This window comes from Fonticula alba (assembly GCF_000388065.1).
Source record: "Fonticula alba strain ATCC 38817 unplaced genomic scaffold supercont2.1, whole genome shotgun sequence".
In the NCBI taxonomy this organism is placed as follows: Eukaryota; order Rotosphaerida; family Fonticulaceae; genus Fonticula; species Fonticula alba.
Genome location: NW_009242971.1, coordinates 4,476,124 through 4,488,512, shown reverse-complemented (window position 1 = coordinate 4,488,512; position 12,389 = coordinate 4,476,124). Strand labels below are relative to the sequence as shown.

Here is a 12,389-nt window from a genome sequence, read left to right as displayed (position 1 = left end):
GGCAGGCACCTCGGCGCGCGGGTACACTTCCCAATCTCTCCCCCCCCCCCCCCCCCCCCCCCCCCCCCCCCCCCCCCCCGCGGACTGGCAACTATGCCCTGTTGGCGAAAATGTAAAAAAAAGACCCACCCCCCCCCGATCGGCCTCAAGGGCCAGCGTCCTTGCCATACACAGCGGGCCGTGTTGCCTGGCGCGGACCGCACGCCGGGTCCCACCCCCTTCCCGCACTGCCTCCATGTCCGGCCGAGGGCGGGCCTCCGGACGCGCGCGCACACACACACACACATTCCTCCATTTCCTAGGAAATCCCACCTGCGGAGGTGCTGCCCGACGCCGGGCCGATCAGCGTGGCACCCGGGGCGGCTTTTGGCCCGGTCGACCGGTCAAGCCAGCACCCGGGTGAACCCCTGGCATGGGGGGGGGGGGAGGGGGCGTCGCCGCGGGGCGAGGGGGGGGGGCATTCCTTGGTCGGCGGACTTCGCCCATGCCTGGCAGCAGGGCTTCTCGGGGGGCAGGGAGGAAATATGTCAAGTCCCCCGCCGGGAAGAGAAGGTCGCCTCTCGGGCAGGCCCCCGGGGAAAGGAGGGGCCCGGGCGTGGGGAAGCCTGCCCGTGTGTGCGCCACCCGGCCGCACTATTGACCGATTGGCGAAAGACCCGCTCCTCCCATCTGCGTGTGACGGTCCCCCGTTCCGGAGGGGGGCGCGTGTATGGCGCTCCCTAGCGTTGGCAGCTCGATGCATTCGCCACCTCCCCTGGCAGAGACAGGCAGGGGCGTGGTGGACAAGACGGGAGCATGGAATCCCAGGCTCCCTCCGGGGATGGGGAGAGAGGGGCCAAAGCTGTAAAAAGCCACCATTCTAATGAGACCCATACATGCCCGCCAGCGTGCGCATGTGGAAAGGCTGACAACGGCCCGCCAAGCAGGGGCTTCCATTGCAGGGGATGGCTGGAATTTCCTCTTTACGGCGCGTGATCCAGGCGTGACCAGCTTTCTGGACGAGCCTCCAAGCCCCCGGTCGCGGCCGATGGCTGGGCTGCCCCCCTCCCCGCCATTCGGGCTGGCTGGGCGATCCCACGGTCAACTCTGGCGGCGCACATCACCGGGGGGGGGGGGGGGGGGCCGGGCCCTCGCATCATGCCCCGAGACCGAGGCGTCTTGCTCGGGCTCCGTCTGTGCTGAGCCCGGAGTGGAAGCCCCTCCCCCTTCACCGGCCGATAGACGGTCGATGCCGGGAAGAGCCGGCAACGTCCTACCGACACCGGACCCGCCCCGGAGTTGGGGCCTGGTTGAAGGGGCGGTAGGAGGCCCTGGCCTTCGTACCAAGGAGCGGGCCCCCTCCCGCCCCCCCCCTCTCTCTCTCCCCCCAAAATATATGGTTCAGGTGGTACAATCGGCGACCCTGCCCCCGCAGGCTTGTCGACCGGGCCTCGGCCATCAGGCTGCCCGGTCAATGCTCGCCGGCGCCGATACCCCGCAGCAAGTACTCGCCATTTTCATATTCGGAACAACTGGGCAAGGCCGTTGGCAGCGCCGGGAGAAGATCTCCGAAGCCCTCTGAGGAAGGGCTTTCCGATCATTTCCGGATCCTCGACCCCGGTCATCCGGTGCATGTGCGATGTCAGACGAATTGGCGGGAAGAGGCCAGGGCCACAGAGCGGCGGGCATTACGCGGGGTAATGTGCATGAAGCTGCTTCTGAAGGAGTTCACGCCGGGGAAAGACAATCGAGCCATCGCGCGGACCTGGCTGCTCCCCGGCACCCCGGTTCCTCCTGGCACCAACGTCGCGCGTGCATGGAGGCCCAGCTCCACATCGATGGCGAGGTAGTCAGCGAGCCTGACGACGGAAGGGGGGGGGGGGGGGGGGGCGGGGAAATGGAAATGCACATATCCACCAGTCCGCCTCACTGGCGGAGCGCCTCCGCAAGAGGCTGACGTGGGTATGCGGGCCAGGGGGGATTCGCGACGAGCAGTAAAAAGCCACACGATCCTCGCATATGGCCCAATCGTATGTCGCTAAGTCAACTCTCCCCAAACAATCATCGCTCCTATTGCTTCGCTACTCCATCATCGGCACCGAGAGCGAGATACATTTGACACCCAGCAAACGCGATGATTGGTTGTCTCCAGAGGTTCCCGGAAGTTGGTCGCAGGCCCCTGCCTCACACGGGTGGCCGAGTTGGATAGGAGTTTCTCTGGCACCTCCGAGACAAGGGGGCTGTTCAAGGGCCGCGGCCCACGGTACCTGGTCATCTGTGCACCCCCTGGCTTTGCCGGCCGGCCGGCCAGTCGCCGCCCCCCTCCCTCCAGTATGCGGCGATGCCGGGTGCTCCTGGTCAAATGCCAAAGCTGTGCCGAGAAAGAACAGCGCCGGAAAGGAGGAGGGAGTCCTCGAGTGGGAGCGAGCATTCTCATTCGAGACTTTCTCTTCGTGCATGCCTTGCCCGCCCGCCCGCCCGCCCGCATGTCTGCTCTCGCCTCTCGGTTCCGTCCTCGAAAGAGTTAAGGTCTCCCCACCGGCCATAGACCACAATTATACGGTCTATCCCCAGAACAAATCGAAGAGTGCTGCATTTGCAGACGATTCAGCACCAGCACCAACTAATACAGCATGTGACCGGAGTGCATCACACCCTCCTCTTACATGACCGGTGTTCGCGGGGACGCCCAAAACGCCCACCCCCGGGGTTGGACGGAGATCTACCGGTCGACTGTCACCTTTGTCTTTTGCTCTTGGCGGGGGGTGGGAAGTCCCGGCAGCGGGCGGTGAGACGAAAAAGCCCTCGCCCAGGACCGAAAATGGCCCATGTTCGCGCACAACAAAGGACTCTTCGTCGCTCTCTCACTTTCTCCAGCGGCTCAGCCAGGTTATCGGACCGACCGATATATCACGGGCGGGGGGGGGCATGCCTGGGGGGGGGCTTCCCCCCAACAAACACAGGGCACTCGCATTGACAGATATTGCGCGCGCGCGCGCGCGCGGACAGAGAGACCGGGGGGGGGGGGGGGGGGGGGGGGGGGGGGGGGGGGGGTCCGTCTTCCCCCTACAGACTCAAGGACACTCGCATTGACAGATATTGCGCGCGCGCGCGCGCGCGGACAGAGAGACCGGGGGGGGGGGGGGGGGGTGGGGGAGAGTGTCTAACACGGTCAGTTTCTGGGACTCGTCTTTTGAACGGCAGCACCTTGGTCGCCCTCCGGGTGGGGGATTGTCAACAGTCCCTCTTCCCACCTCCACCGCCTCTCCTCCCTCTTCCTTCTTCCTCTCTCCTCCTCCTTGCTCCCGCCCACCCCCTACCCCCTCGACACCCTGACCACCGATCTGCCTCCTCCTCGCCCGCCGCCTTCGATGAAGCGCCGCGCCGGTCACCCTCCCCACTCGGGCCCCGGCGGCGGTGGGCACGGCCCGAAGCGCACACGCTCCGGGCCACCTCCCGGGGACAGCTTTGCCTCGGGGCATCACGGGCATCAGCGCCCGTCTGGAGCCGGTCGCTCGGCGTCCAACCCGCCGCAGCGCCACCCCCAGCAGCGTCAGCAGCGCCAACAACATCAGCAGCATCAGCAGCATCAGCAGCATCAGCAACATCAGCAGCATCAGCAACATCAGCAACATCAGCAACATCAGCAACATCAGCAACATCAGCAGCACCACCAGCCTCCGCCGCAGCATCACCAGCCTCCGCCGCAGCATCACCAGCCTCCGCCGCAGCACCACCAACCTCCGCCGCAGCACTACCAGCCTCCGCCACCCCCACAACAACAGCATCATCATCATCAGCAGCAGCAACATCAGCAGCATTATCACCCCCCATCTTCGCTGTCCCTGCCCCCGCCACATGCCCACCATCAGCCGCTGGCCTCATCGCCGCCACCACCACCAACGCTGCCAAACCACCAGCACCACCCACACCACCCACACCACCCGCACCATCAGCCGCCGCCACAGCCGCAGCCGCAATCCCAGCATCAGCAGCAATATTCCCTCCCGCCGTCCGTTCCTGTGTCTGTGGCGCCTCCACCCCATCAGCATCATCAGCACCAGCAGCAGCACCAGCAGTACCACCAGCCGCATCATTACCAGCCGCCGCCGCCGCCGCCACCGCCGCCGCCACCGCCGCCAGCACAGCTGCATTCGCAGCCGATGTCGGCCGCAGTGCCCCTCCAGCACCATCACTACCCTCCGCAGCACCAGCAACATCCGCAACAGCAGCAGCAGCAGCAGCAGCAACAACCACAATACTTCACAGGGCCCTCGCCATCGCCCTCCGGACCGTTGCATCCGCCGCCGTCAGCCACACCCCCACCAGCGCCTCGGGACCCGACTCCAGGGCCTTTCGACCCGACGACCGCATACTCTCCGGATGCTGCGCCCTCGCACGTGGATGTCACTCGGCGCAGCATCACTCTGCGCGGCTTGGCGTCTTCGATTGTACGCCGCTATTGACATCCTCTCTCTCTCTCTCTTTCTTGCCCCTTTTCCCCGCACGCATGCACAGAAAACCCAAACACACGCACACACGCACACACAAATCACCGTGCTCACGCTCCTCGCGCTTCTCTGCAGAAGACCCCACACGACGTGTATGACCTGCTGGAAACGGCATCGCTCTCGGCGAACCCCCCACTCATTGGCGGTCCCATTGAGTCTGTCCGGGTGGAGCATGCTGGCACGGCCACGGTGACCTTTATGTCGGCGGTCACAGCGCACCTCTTCTTCAACCGATGCCCACATCATCGACAGCGCTTCCTCCCGGTTGCCAGCAGCCCCATTGTCCGGTGGAGTCCCGCGTCGGTGCCCCTCGCCCAAAATCACCTGGCCATGGCCCGGCATGGAGCCTCCCGCTCCCTGCTCGTGGTCAATCTCCCAGCCGGGCTTCTCATTGAGGCGGAGCTGCGCCAAGTCCTCGGGAAGTTCGGTGCAATTGACCAACTTGCCCTCTTTTCCAAGCACTACGCGGCGGTTGTGCACTTTGAGCAGCTCTCCGACGCCCTGGCCTGTGCGGCCAAGCTCTCGGCCGAGGTGCGCGCTGCCATTGCGCCGGCCGAGCCAGCCACCACCGACGCAACACCGGCTGGATCGGCCCCCACCGCCAAGTCAGCCGCCATCGGCTCGACAGCATCTGGGCCGGCGACGACGACGACGACGACGACGACGACGACGACGACGACGACGACTCTGCCGGAGGCCGCGGATCCAGAAGTCCTCGAGTCGACCCCCGCCGAGCCGACGGACGCTGGGGCTTCCACCTCCCAATCGGCGGCTCCCGAGTCAGCTCCTTCCGGAACGCCTCCTGCCAAGCCAGCTTCCTCCTCGGACGCCACCGCCGACGATTGTACCTCGTCGGCCCCAACTCCGGCCGCTGAATCGGCTTCGGCTCCAACCTCCGCACCGGCATCCATCGCCATGCCCATCCGGGGCTTTAGCCGTGGCCGACCATTGCAGGTATTTTTCGTGCGCGACCGTTGCATGGGCACCACCTCGATTGCCGAAGATCGTGTCGTGTATGTGGGCAACCTCGGCCCGGAGGCCGAGGCCCATGCTTTTGTGTCTGCCCTACTGTCCAAGCACGGTCCTGTAGAGAGCGTCCAGGTATGTCGCTATCACGGCTCCCCCGCTCCCCGCAAGTGGCATCGACCTTTCCTCCTCGCTGCTTTCCCTGTCTTTTTTTTTCTGGCTCACCCTCGCCCCCTCACCATTCCTCTTGCCGCCGCCGTTGCCGCCGCCGCCGCCGCCGCCGCCGCCGCTGCTGCTGCTGCTGCTGCTGTCGCCACCACTACCCCATCATGGGCGCTGTCAACAACGCACTGCCGCTGGCTTGAATAGTTTGTCCCGGACAAGCGCCATGCCTTCCTGTCCTTTGTTCATCCGTCGACGGCGGCCCATCTTCTGGCGACGCAGGAAACCGAAACCCAGGGCACCGATGTGCGCCTCGGTCCCGGCCGGCCCCGGTGCCCGCAGCTTGAGCCGCAAACCTACAAGTTCGCCAGCCCCCAGCTGATGTCCCACATGACAGTGGACACCATCAGCGCGATTGCCCTGCGACAAGCCACCCGCGCGGTGTACATCGGCTATGTGCGAGCGGCTCGTCCTTTCTCGCCATCCTTTTCCCCTTTCTCCCTCCCTCCCTCTCTCTGTCTCTCTGCCCCCCTCTGACATCGACCCGATTGATATGCCCCATCACAGCAATCCGAGGCCCAGGCCCTGACAGAGGCGGACCTTCGCGCAGAATTTACCCCCTTCGGCTTGGTGGACAAGATTAATCGCCCTCGCAACAAGAGTTACGCGTTTGTCTGGTTCTTCTCTGTGGCTGATGCAGTCCGCGCCATCGATTCCCTTCAATCGACGGCCAAGTTCTCATCTGTACGCTCCTGGCCTGCCTTTAAGCGTCCCTCCCTCCCTCCCCCCCCCCCCGACCCCCCATAAGGTCCCCCCTTCGTCCAGCTCTCCCTGTTACTGACTCGCCTCCCTCCTCCTCCCGTGCCGCATGTGGATTCCACTCAGATTCGCCTGAATTTCGGCCGAGACCGACAAACCGACCTGCCGGCACCAGCCAGCGCCGATCCCGATCTCGCCGTCCCGGCGGCTGCGTTTGACCCGCGAGTTCCCTCAGCCGCGGCCTCTGCATCGACTTCCACGCACCAGCTCTTCCCGTCACCACCGACAGCGTTGCCCCCTTCAGTTACACGTGAATCGCGTCTTCCGCCATCTCGGCGGACTTCATTGCCCGGGTCACACGGGACTCCAGGCTACCCTTCGGAGTCATCCGGCCCGGGTCCGGCACACCACTACCACCATGGATCCTCGCGGCCGCAGGGGCCGCCATTGGTGCAGCAACACCACCAGCACCAGCACCAGCACCAGCACCAGCACCAAAACCGTTCGGGTGAGTATCACGCAGGTCCGGCAACGGTGTCGGTCCATGGTTCTGGCCAGCCGGCAGGCTCCGTTGCTAGCCAGAGCGGTTGGTATGATGATCGGCCGAGCTCCAACCCGCACTACCCATATTATGATGCCCCGGGACATCAGCACAGCCACCAGCAGCCGCACCCGCACCAGCAGCAGCCGCCGCCTCCGGGGCCCGTGCAGCAGCACCAGCAGCAGCAGCATTATCAGCCGCCGCCGCCGCCGCCGCCGCCGCCACCACCACCACCGGCACCGACGCAGCAGCAGCACCAGCCCCCTCCTCCCCCGCCGGCCCATCGCCATACCTACTCCGGTGAGTATTATGGTGACGCCCAGCCTCCCCCTCCTGCCCCTTCTGCTCCGGTGTCGCACCTTGGCTCGGGCTTGCCGCCGCTCGCCCACCCCCCCGGCTCCCAGGGGCATTATCGCCACTCGCCGAGCGTTCCTCCCCTATCGGATTACCCTGTCGGGGATCGCGGGTATCCCGGGCCTGATGGTGCACCTGCCTCATCGGCCGGGCTGCCATCACACATTCAGCCGCTCCTTGCGCCGGCCCCCGCCATGGGACCCGGGTCGCGTGGTCCTCGTCCCCCTCAGGGTGGCTCCTTCCACTTGGGCCAGTCGGTGGCGCCCTTCTCCACCCCGGTGCCGGCGCCGGCGCCGCCACCGTCGGCGCCGTCGCATGAGCCGCACGCTTTTGAGAGCGGTGGATTCCCACCGCACTTGGAGCATGGGCCTCTGTCCGGGGGCGGGCACCATGGCCACCCCCCGTCTCCCGGGCACCACTTCCACCACCCTCCGCTGGCGTCGATGCCGGGGCCACCACCGCCCCCGGGGCAGCATATGGGTCATCTCCAGCCTGCACCGCCGGCGCCCTCGCCAGTGCCCGCATCCCACGCGCCGCCCCCTCATCTTGCGCCCTCGCCGCAGTATCATGCTCCGCCCTCGGGCGGGCCTGTGCCGGGGTTGCCCGCCGCGCCGCCCCCCGTCCACCACTCCCACCAGGCTGTCCAGCACCACCATCCTCGCCATCAGTCGCAGCTCCAGCAGCCGCTGCAGCCGCGCCACGGCTCGGGTGCTGGCCGACGTGGGGGCCAGTCCGGGCAGTCCGGGCCGTCGTCCGGGCAGTCCGGTCGACGTGGAGATCGTCGTGGCATTGGCCGGGCATCGGGACCTGGGCATTCAGCTCGTGGGCCTGGCGCCTCGGCTGCCACCGGGGCAGGAGCAGGTAAGGCCCGAGCTGGCCGGGCCGGTCGCGCTGCTGCCACCCCGGCGAGCCAAGAGTCCCAGCCGAAAAGCGACGCACCTGCCTCGAAGCCGCATTCCAGCTGAAATGGTCCCCACTCAGGCGGACACTGGGCCTAATCCTGTGCCTTTCCTCCACCCCGTCGCCTTCGTCCCTGTGTGTCTCTTGCTCCCCCCCTCCCTTCTTTTTCTGTCTGTGTGTCGGTGTTTGTGCAAATTATGCGGCCGTCTGCCTGCTCTTTTGCACGTTTATGTGTTTTCACACAGACGCACGGACACACGGACGCACGGACACACGCACACACGCACACACGCGCACAACTCTCCTCCTCCACAGCATGCATTCTTCGCGGCCGATGGCAGAGCGCCCTTGATCGCAGTCACCCTCCTCTACCTCCTCCTCCACCCTCTCTCTCTCTCTCTCTCCCGCCCAATCGTGACTGCTTCTCTTCCTTTCGCGATGGAGTATCTGGTTTCTTCCGATTGCTGGTGGTACTCGGCCTCCTTTCCTTTCACCGACCACCTTACCCTCCCTCTTTCCTCCCTTATCATCCTACCTGGACATCGTCCCTTGCCACTGTACGTCGCCCTTTTCCGGCTCCCCCCCCCCCTCCCTCCCCTCCGTGCTCTGCGGGGTTGCTCTCCGCACCCTCGGCACACGGTCGGATAGCCATTTTCTTCCCTTAGCCCACCTGATCGCTCCTGGCCGCGAAGGCCATTTGTCAGTGTGTCCCCCTGTGCCCCGACATGGGGCTTTCCCCTAGTTTGTCCTGTTGAGCGCCCTGCTTGTTACTTTGCAGACTGCCTCTCCCCCTTTTTGATGTTTACCTGCGGGCCAAGGGGTGCCACCGTCGGTGGGTCTATCCCCCTCCGGGGGGTTCTTCTCCCATTTTTCTTCCCCCTCCCGACCTTGCACCTGCGCCTGGCTGCGTGCCCGTGCTATCACGGTCTTGCTTGCGGGTCCATACCTGTTTCTCCTCGTGGAGAGGGGGTCCTTTACCCTCCCGCTCCGACCATTGTGGATTAACACCCTTCCGCCCTCGAAACGGCGCGCACCCTCTGTCGCGCTTGCCCAATGCCTTGTTTGTGTGCCCTGCCTTTGGTGCTGCCTCTTCGCGGGGGTCAAAATGGTGATGGTGCTTCTTCTGCATCGTTCTCCGCCGCCCTCCTCTCCTCTTCTTCTTCCTCTCCCCGCCCCCCCCCCCCATGTCTTGCTCCCTCCCTGGCCGCTATCTCCCTCTCTCTTGTGCCAATAGCGCCTCTCCTTCCCATGAGGAGTAGACTTGTCTGTGGTCGCTCCGCGCGCCACTGCACCTACATGCACACAGTTTCCCTCCCCCGCCCTTGTGCACATACATGCATAGTAGCAAACATTCTTGCCGATGCGCGCACCGAGCGTGCTCATACGCGCACGCACACCCATCGGCGCCCTCATTTCCCCCCGCGCATGTACACGCATGTGTGTCTGTCTTCCTGCGTGTGTATGTCCGTGTGTTTCGTATGTCCCTGTGTGGCGCCGCGCCGCACGTTGGCCGCTCGACCGGGGTGCGCATTTAGCCCCCTTTCTCGGTTAAATTAATCGAGCGCAAATGGTGTTCCCACATGAGGAGCCTTGTGTTCATTTTCCTGGGTGTGGAGGGAGCGAGAAAGAGAAACATCCACAAGGCTGGGCGCCGTGTGTCTCGGGCGGCCGGAGGGCGAGGGTGTCTGGGGGAGGGTGCCACCTTGAGCACGTATATCGCTGAATGCCCGTTCCGGCGGGGCGGGGGGGGGGGGGGGGGCCCCCTCTGCGGCTAAGTGCCAATGTGTGTGCGTCCTCTCGCCGGATCAAGGTGCATTGAGAGTGGCACGAGGGACAGGCAGAGGGTCGGGGCGAAATTCGGGGCGGCGCCTTATGTTTTTTATTTTTGTCCTCCTCCCCCCTGCGGAGTCGCTTCCGGCAGAGGGGACGTTGGAGGGAACACTTCAGAAGAATAATTGAAATCCAGGCACTGTATAGGCGGCTGCGAGGGGGGGGGGGGGGAAATAATTCCGCCCTTGTGGATGGAACCCCCCGGCTGGGGGCCGGCCGGCCGGCCGGCCGGGGGGGGGGGGGGTGGAAAATAAAATTAGATAAAAAGGGGCGCGCGCCGTCCGTGTGGCCGAACAATAATACATCCCTCCTCTTCCGCGCGAGGGGCAGACTATCCCGGCCTGTGAGGCTCTAGAACGGCCGACGTGGCGGCGGCGCACACCTGAGCGCCGTGCCCAGGTCGGGAACTGCATTGCCGCCAGACGGGGTCCCCACCTCCAGACCGATCCCGCACACGCCTGGCCACCCGGCGCACGATGCGCTCGTGTACGTGTGTGTGTGTGTGCGCTTGTGTGGACATTTATTTGTGTTTCAAACCGCCAAGCTGGTGTATTTTATCCCCGCCCGGGGGGAGGGGGGGGGGGGGGGACATCAACACCGAGGCGCTAAAAGTCATTTCCTGTGCGCGCCTTCTCTACGGTGCGCTTTTGCTCGTCGCCAGTGGCCGGGCCCCCGGTTGACGCCGATGCCCGGAGCAGGGCATGCTCGTGACCGGCTCTGCCCCACGCGATAAACACATGCCGGGAGGGCGAGAGGGGGAACTTGGAAAGACGGCGGCCCGGCGGCCCGAGCTCGGATGCCAGTGGTCTAGGGCGGAGCGCGATGGCGCTTGACACGTCCTGCACATTCGTGTGGGGGCCCTGTGGCCGGCGCGGCCGAGGAGAGGGTGCTCCACCGCGGCCGCCCACCGGTGAGGTCCGATCGCAGCGTCTGCCGTTGCGCCGGAGGCCGGCCCGGCCGTGGTGACCGCCGGCAGGGCCCTTCGGCCGGGGTGCATGTGGGCAACCGCATGCGCAAATGTGCGAGAATGACGCGACAGTGGAAGAAATAACAATGTTGCATGTTGTTCGGGGTGCCGTGGCGTGTCGGCTACTGTACTTGTAGGCGTTGCCCCCTCCGCCCCCTCGCCCCCCCCTGTAGGTCGACCCTTCTTTGCCCGTTCCCTGGTCGTGCTCGCGGCCTGGAGGGGGGGGAGGGGGGGGGGGGAGGGGGGATCCAGTGGCCAGTTCTTCGGAGGGACCCCGTTTCCTAGTTTTCCGCCCGAGCCCCGGCCGCGTCGCATGATATTCTCCTCGGCTAATGGATGCCCACTTCTTCCGGGCAATTTATCGTGGTCTCCCCCGGAGCCGGGGCCATGACACCGCATGCAACCTCCCCCCCCCCTCCCCTCCCCCTCCTCCCTTCTCTTCTCCCTCCTCCTTTCCTTGTGCTCTCCATGAGCGCTATGCGTTCGCCGCTCGCCCTCCTGGGGCTTCTGCTGCTCGGTCTCATTTTCTCCGTCTCGGCCAGCCCGCTGCCCACCATCACCATCGATGGCCTGAAGGCGACCCAGGTTTCGGCCAACGACCTGTGCACTTTTGCGCTGGAAGATGGCCGCAAGATCGATCTGAATCCCCTCGCCAGCAAGTGCGTTCTCTCTTTCTTCCGCTCCTCCCTCGTCCCTCTTCTCTCTTCTCTCTTTCCTCTGCTGCTTCCTCCACACTCTCGCCCTCCTTCTTCCTCCTTCTCTCCCTATCTTTCCCCCACGCCGTCTACAATCCTCGGCCCTCCTACTGCTCCTCCCAACCGTCTCTATGCTCCCCCTGTTCCTTGGCATTAACCTGCCTCCCTCCCCTGCCACAAACACAGGAACTACCTTCTCCCGGCAGGCGCAGGCAACATGTACTACCTCAACCCATGCAATTTCCTGAACAAGGCTCCGCTGGAGATCCCGGAGAACGATCCCGCATGCCCGGCGTCCTCTGCCTACGCCTGTGAGCTGGACGCCCGCAAGGCCCCTCTCAACACCCTGTCTACCGTCCACAATGGTGTGACCCCAAACCCTGGTGCGTGCTCGGGTGGCCTATCATCGGCTGGCCGCTGGCCGCTGGCGCTTGCGCCTCCATTCTCCAGCTGACCCCCACCCGTCCTTCCTTCTATTCCTCTCTCTCTCTCTCCCTCTTCCTGCGGCTCTCCTTCCATGCCGCCCCCCTTAAAGCCGTGGAGGGCCAGTCCAACCTCAAGCAGTCTGGCGGTACCGCCTGCCGGAACAACGTCATCCGTAGCCTGAACATCGCTTTCACTTGCGCCTCAACCGATGTGCGTCCATCTTGCCCCGGTTGCCCACTGCGGGATGCCCTCCGCGCCGGCCCTGCTACTTTCCCCCTCGACTCTCTGTTTTGTCGCTC

General features: G+C 65.1%; 4 protein-coding genes across 4 annotated transcripts in view; 3 read left to right on the top strand and 1 right to left on the bottom strand.

The window, feature by feature from the left end:
- Nucleotides 1-295, bottom strand: part of H696_00963 (hypothetical protein) — a gene marked incomplete at both ends in the record, with an annotated part of 853 nt that extends 558 nt beyond the window's left edge. The window contains one exon of the mRNA XM_009494852.1: nucleotides 286-295. Within this exon, the coding sequence (XP_009493127.1) occupies nucleotides 286-295 (10 nt within the window). The remainder of the gene's footprint in view (nucleotides 1-285) is intronic.
- Nucleotides 296-3,350: 3,055 nt separating this feature from the next.
- Nucleotides 3,351-8,464, top strand: H696_00962 (hypothetical protein; the record flags this gene model as incomplete). Its single annotated transcript, XM_009494851.1, has 5 exons — nucleotides 3,351-4,430; nucleotides 4,566-5,591; nucleotides 5,826-6,074; nucleotides 6,186-6,362; nucleotides 6,504-8,464. 5 exons carry the CDS (start codon nucleotides 3,351-3,353, stop codon nucleotides 8,235-8,237), a joined length of 4,266 nt encoding a protein of 1,421 aa, XP_009493126.1. The 3' UTR covers nucleotides 8,238-8,464.
- Nucleotides 8,465-8,560: 96 nt separating this feature from the next.
- Nucleotides 8,561-9,751, top strand: H696_00961 (hypothetical protein). Its single transcript, XM_009494850.1, has 2 exons — nucleotides 8,561-8,729; nucleotides 9,407-9,751. The coding sequence occupies exon 2, from the start codon at nucleotides 9,421-9,423 to the stop codon at nucleotides 9,727-9,729; it is 309 nt and encodes a 102-aa protein (XP_009493125.1). The 5' UTR covers nucleotides 8,561-8,729; nucleotides 9,407-9,420; the 3' UTR covers nucleotides 9,730-9,751.
- A 1,686-nt stretch (nucleotides 9,752-11,437) lies between these two features.
- H696_00960 (hypothetical protein) overlaps nucleotides 11,438-12,389 on the top strand; it is a gene marked incomplete at both ends in the record, with an annotated part of 1,513 nt that continues 561 nt past the window's right edge. Inside the window, 3 exons of the mRNA XM_009494849.1 lie at nucleotides 11,438-11,628; nucleotides 11,851-12,047; nucleotides 12,200-12,300. Coding sequence (XP_009493124.1) covers nucleotides 11,438-11,628; nucleotides 11,851-12,047; nucleotides 12,200-12,300 — 489 coding nt within the window. The remainder of the gene's footprint in view (nucleotides 11,629-11,850; nucleotides 12,048-12,199; nucleotides 12,301-12,389) is intronic.

Excerpts from the sequence above, each read along its gene's own strand:
- H696_00961 (XM_009494850.1), top strand. The coding sequence starts at position 9,421 with ATGAGGAGTAGACTTGTCTGTGGTCGCTCCGCGCGCCACTGCACCTAC.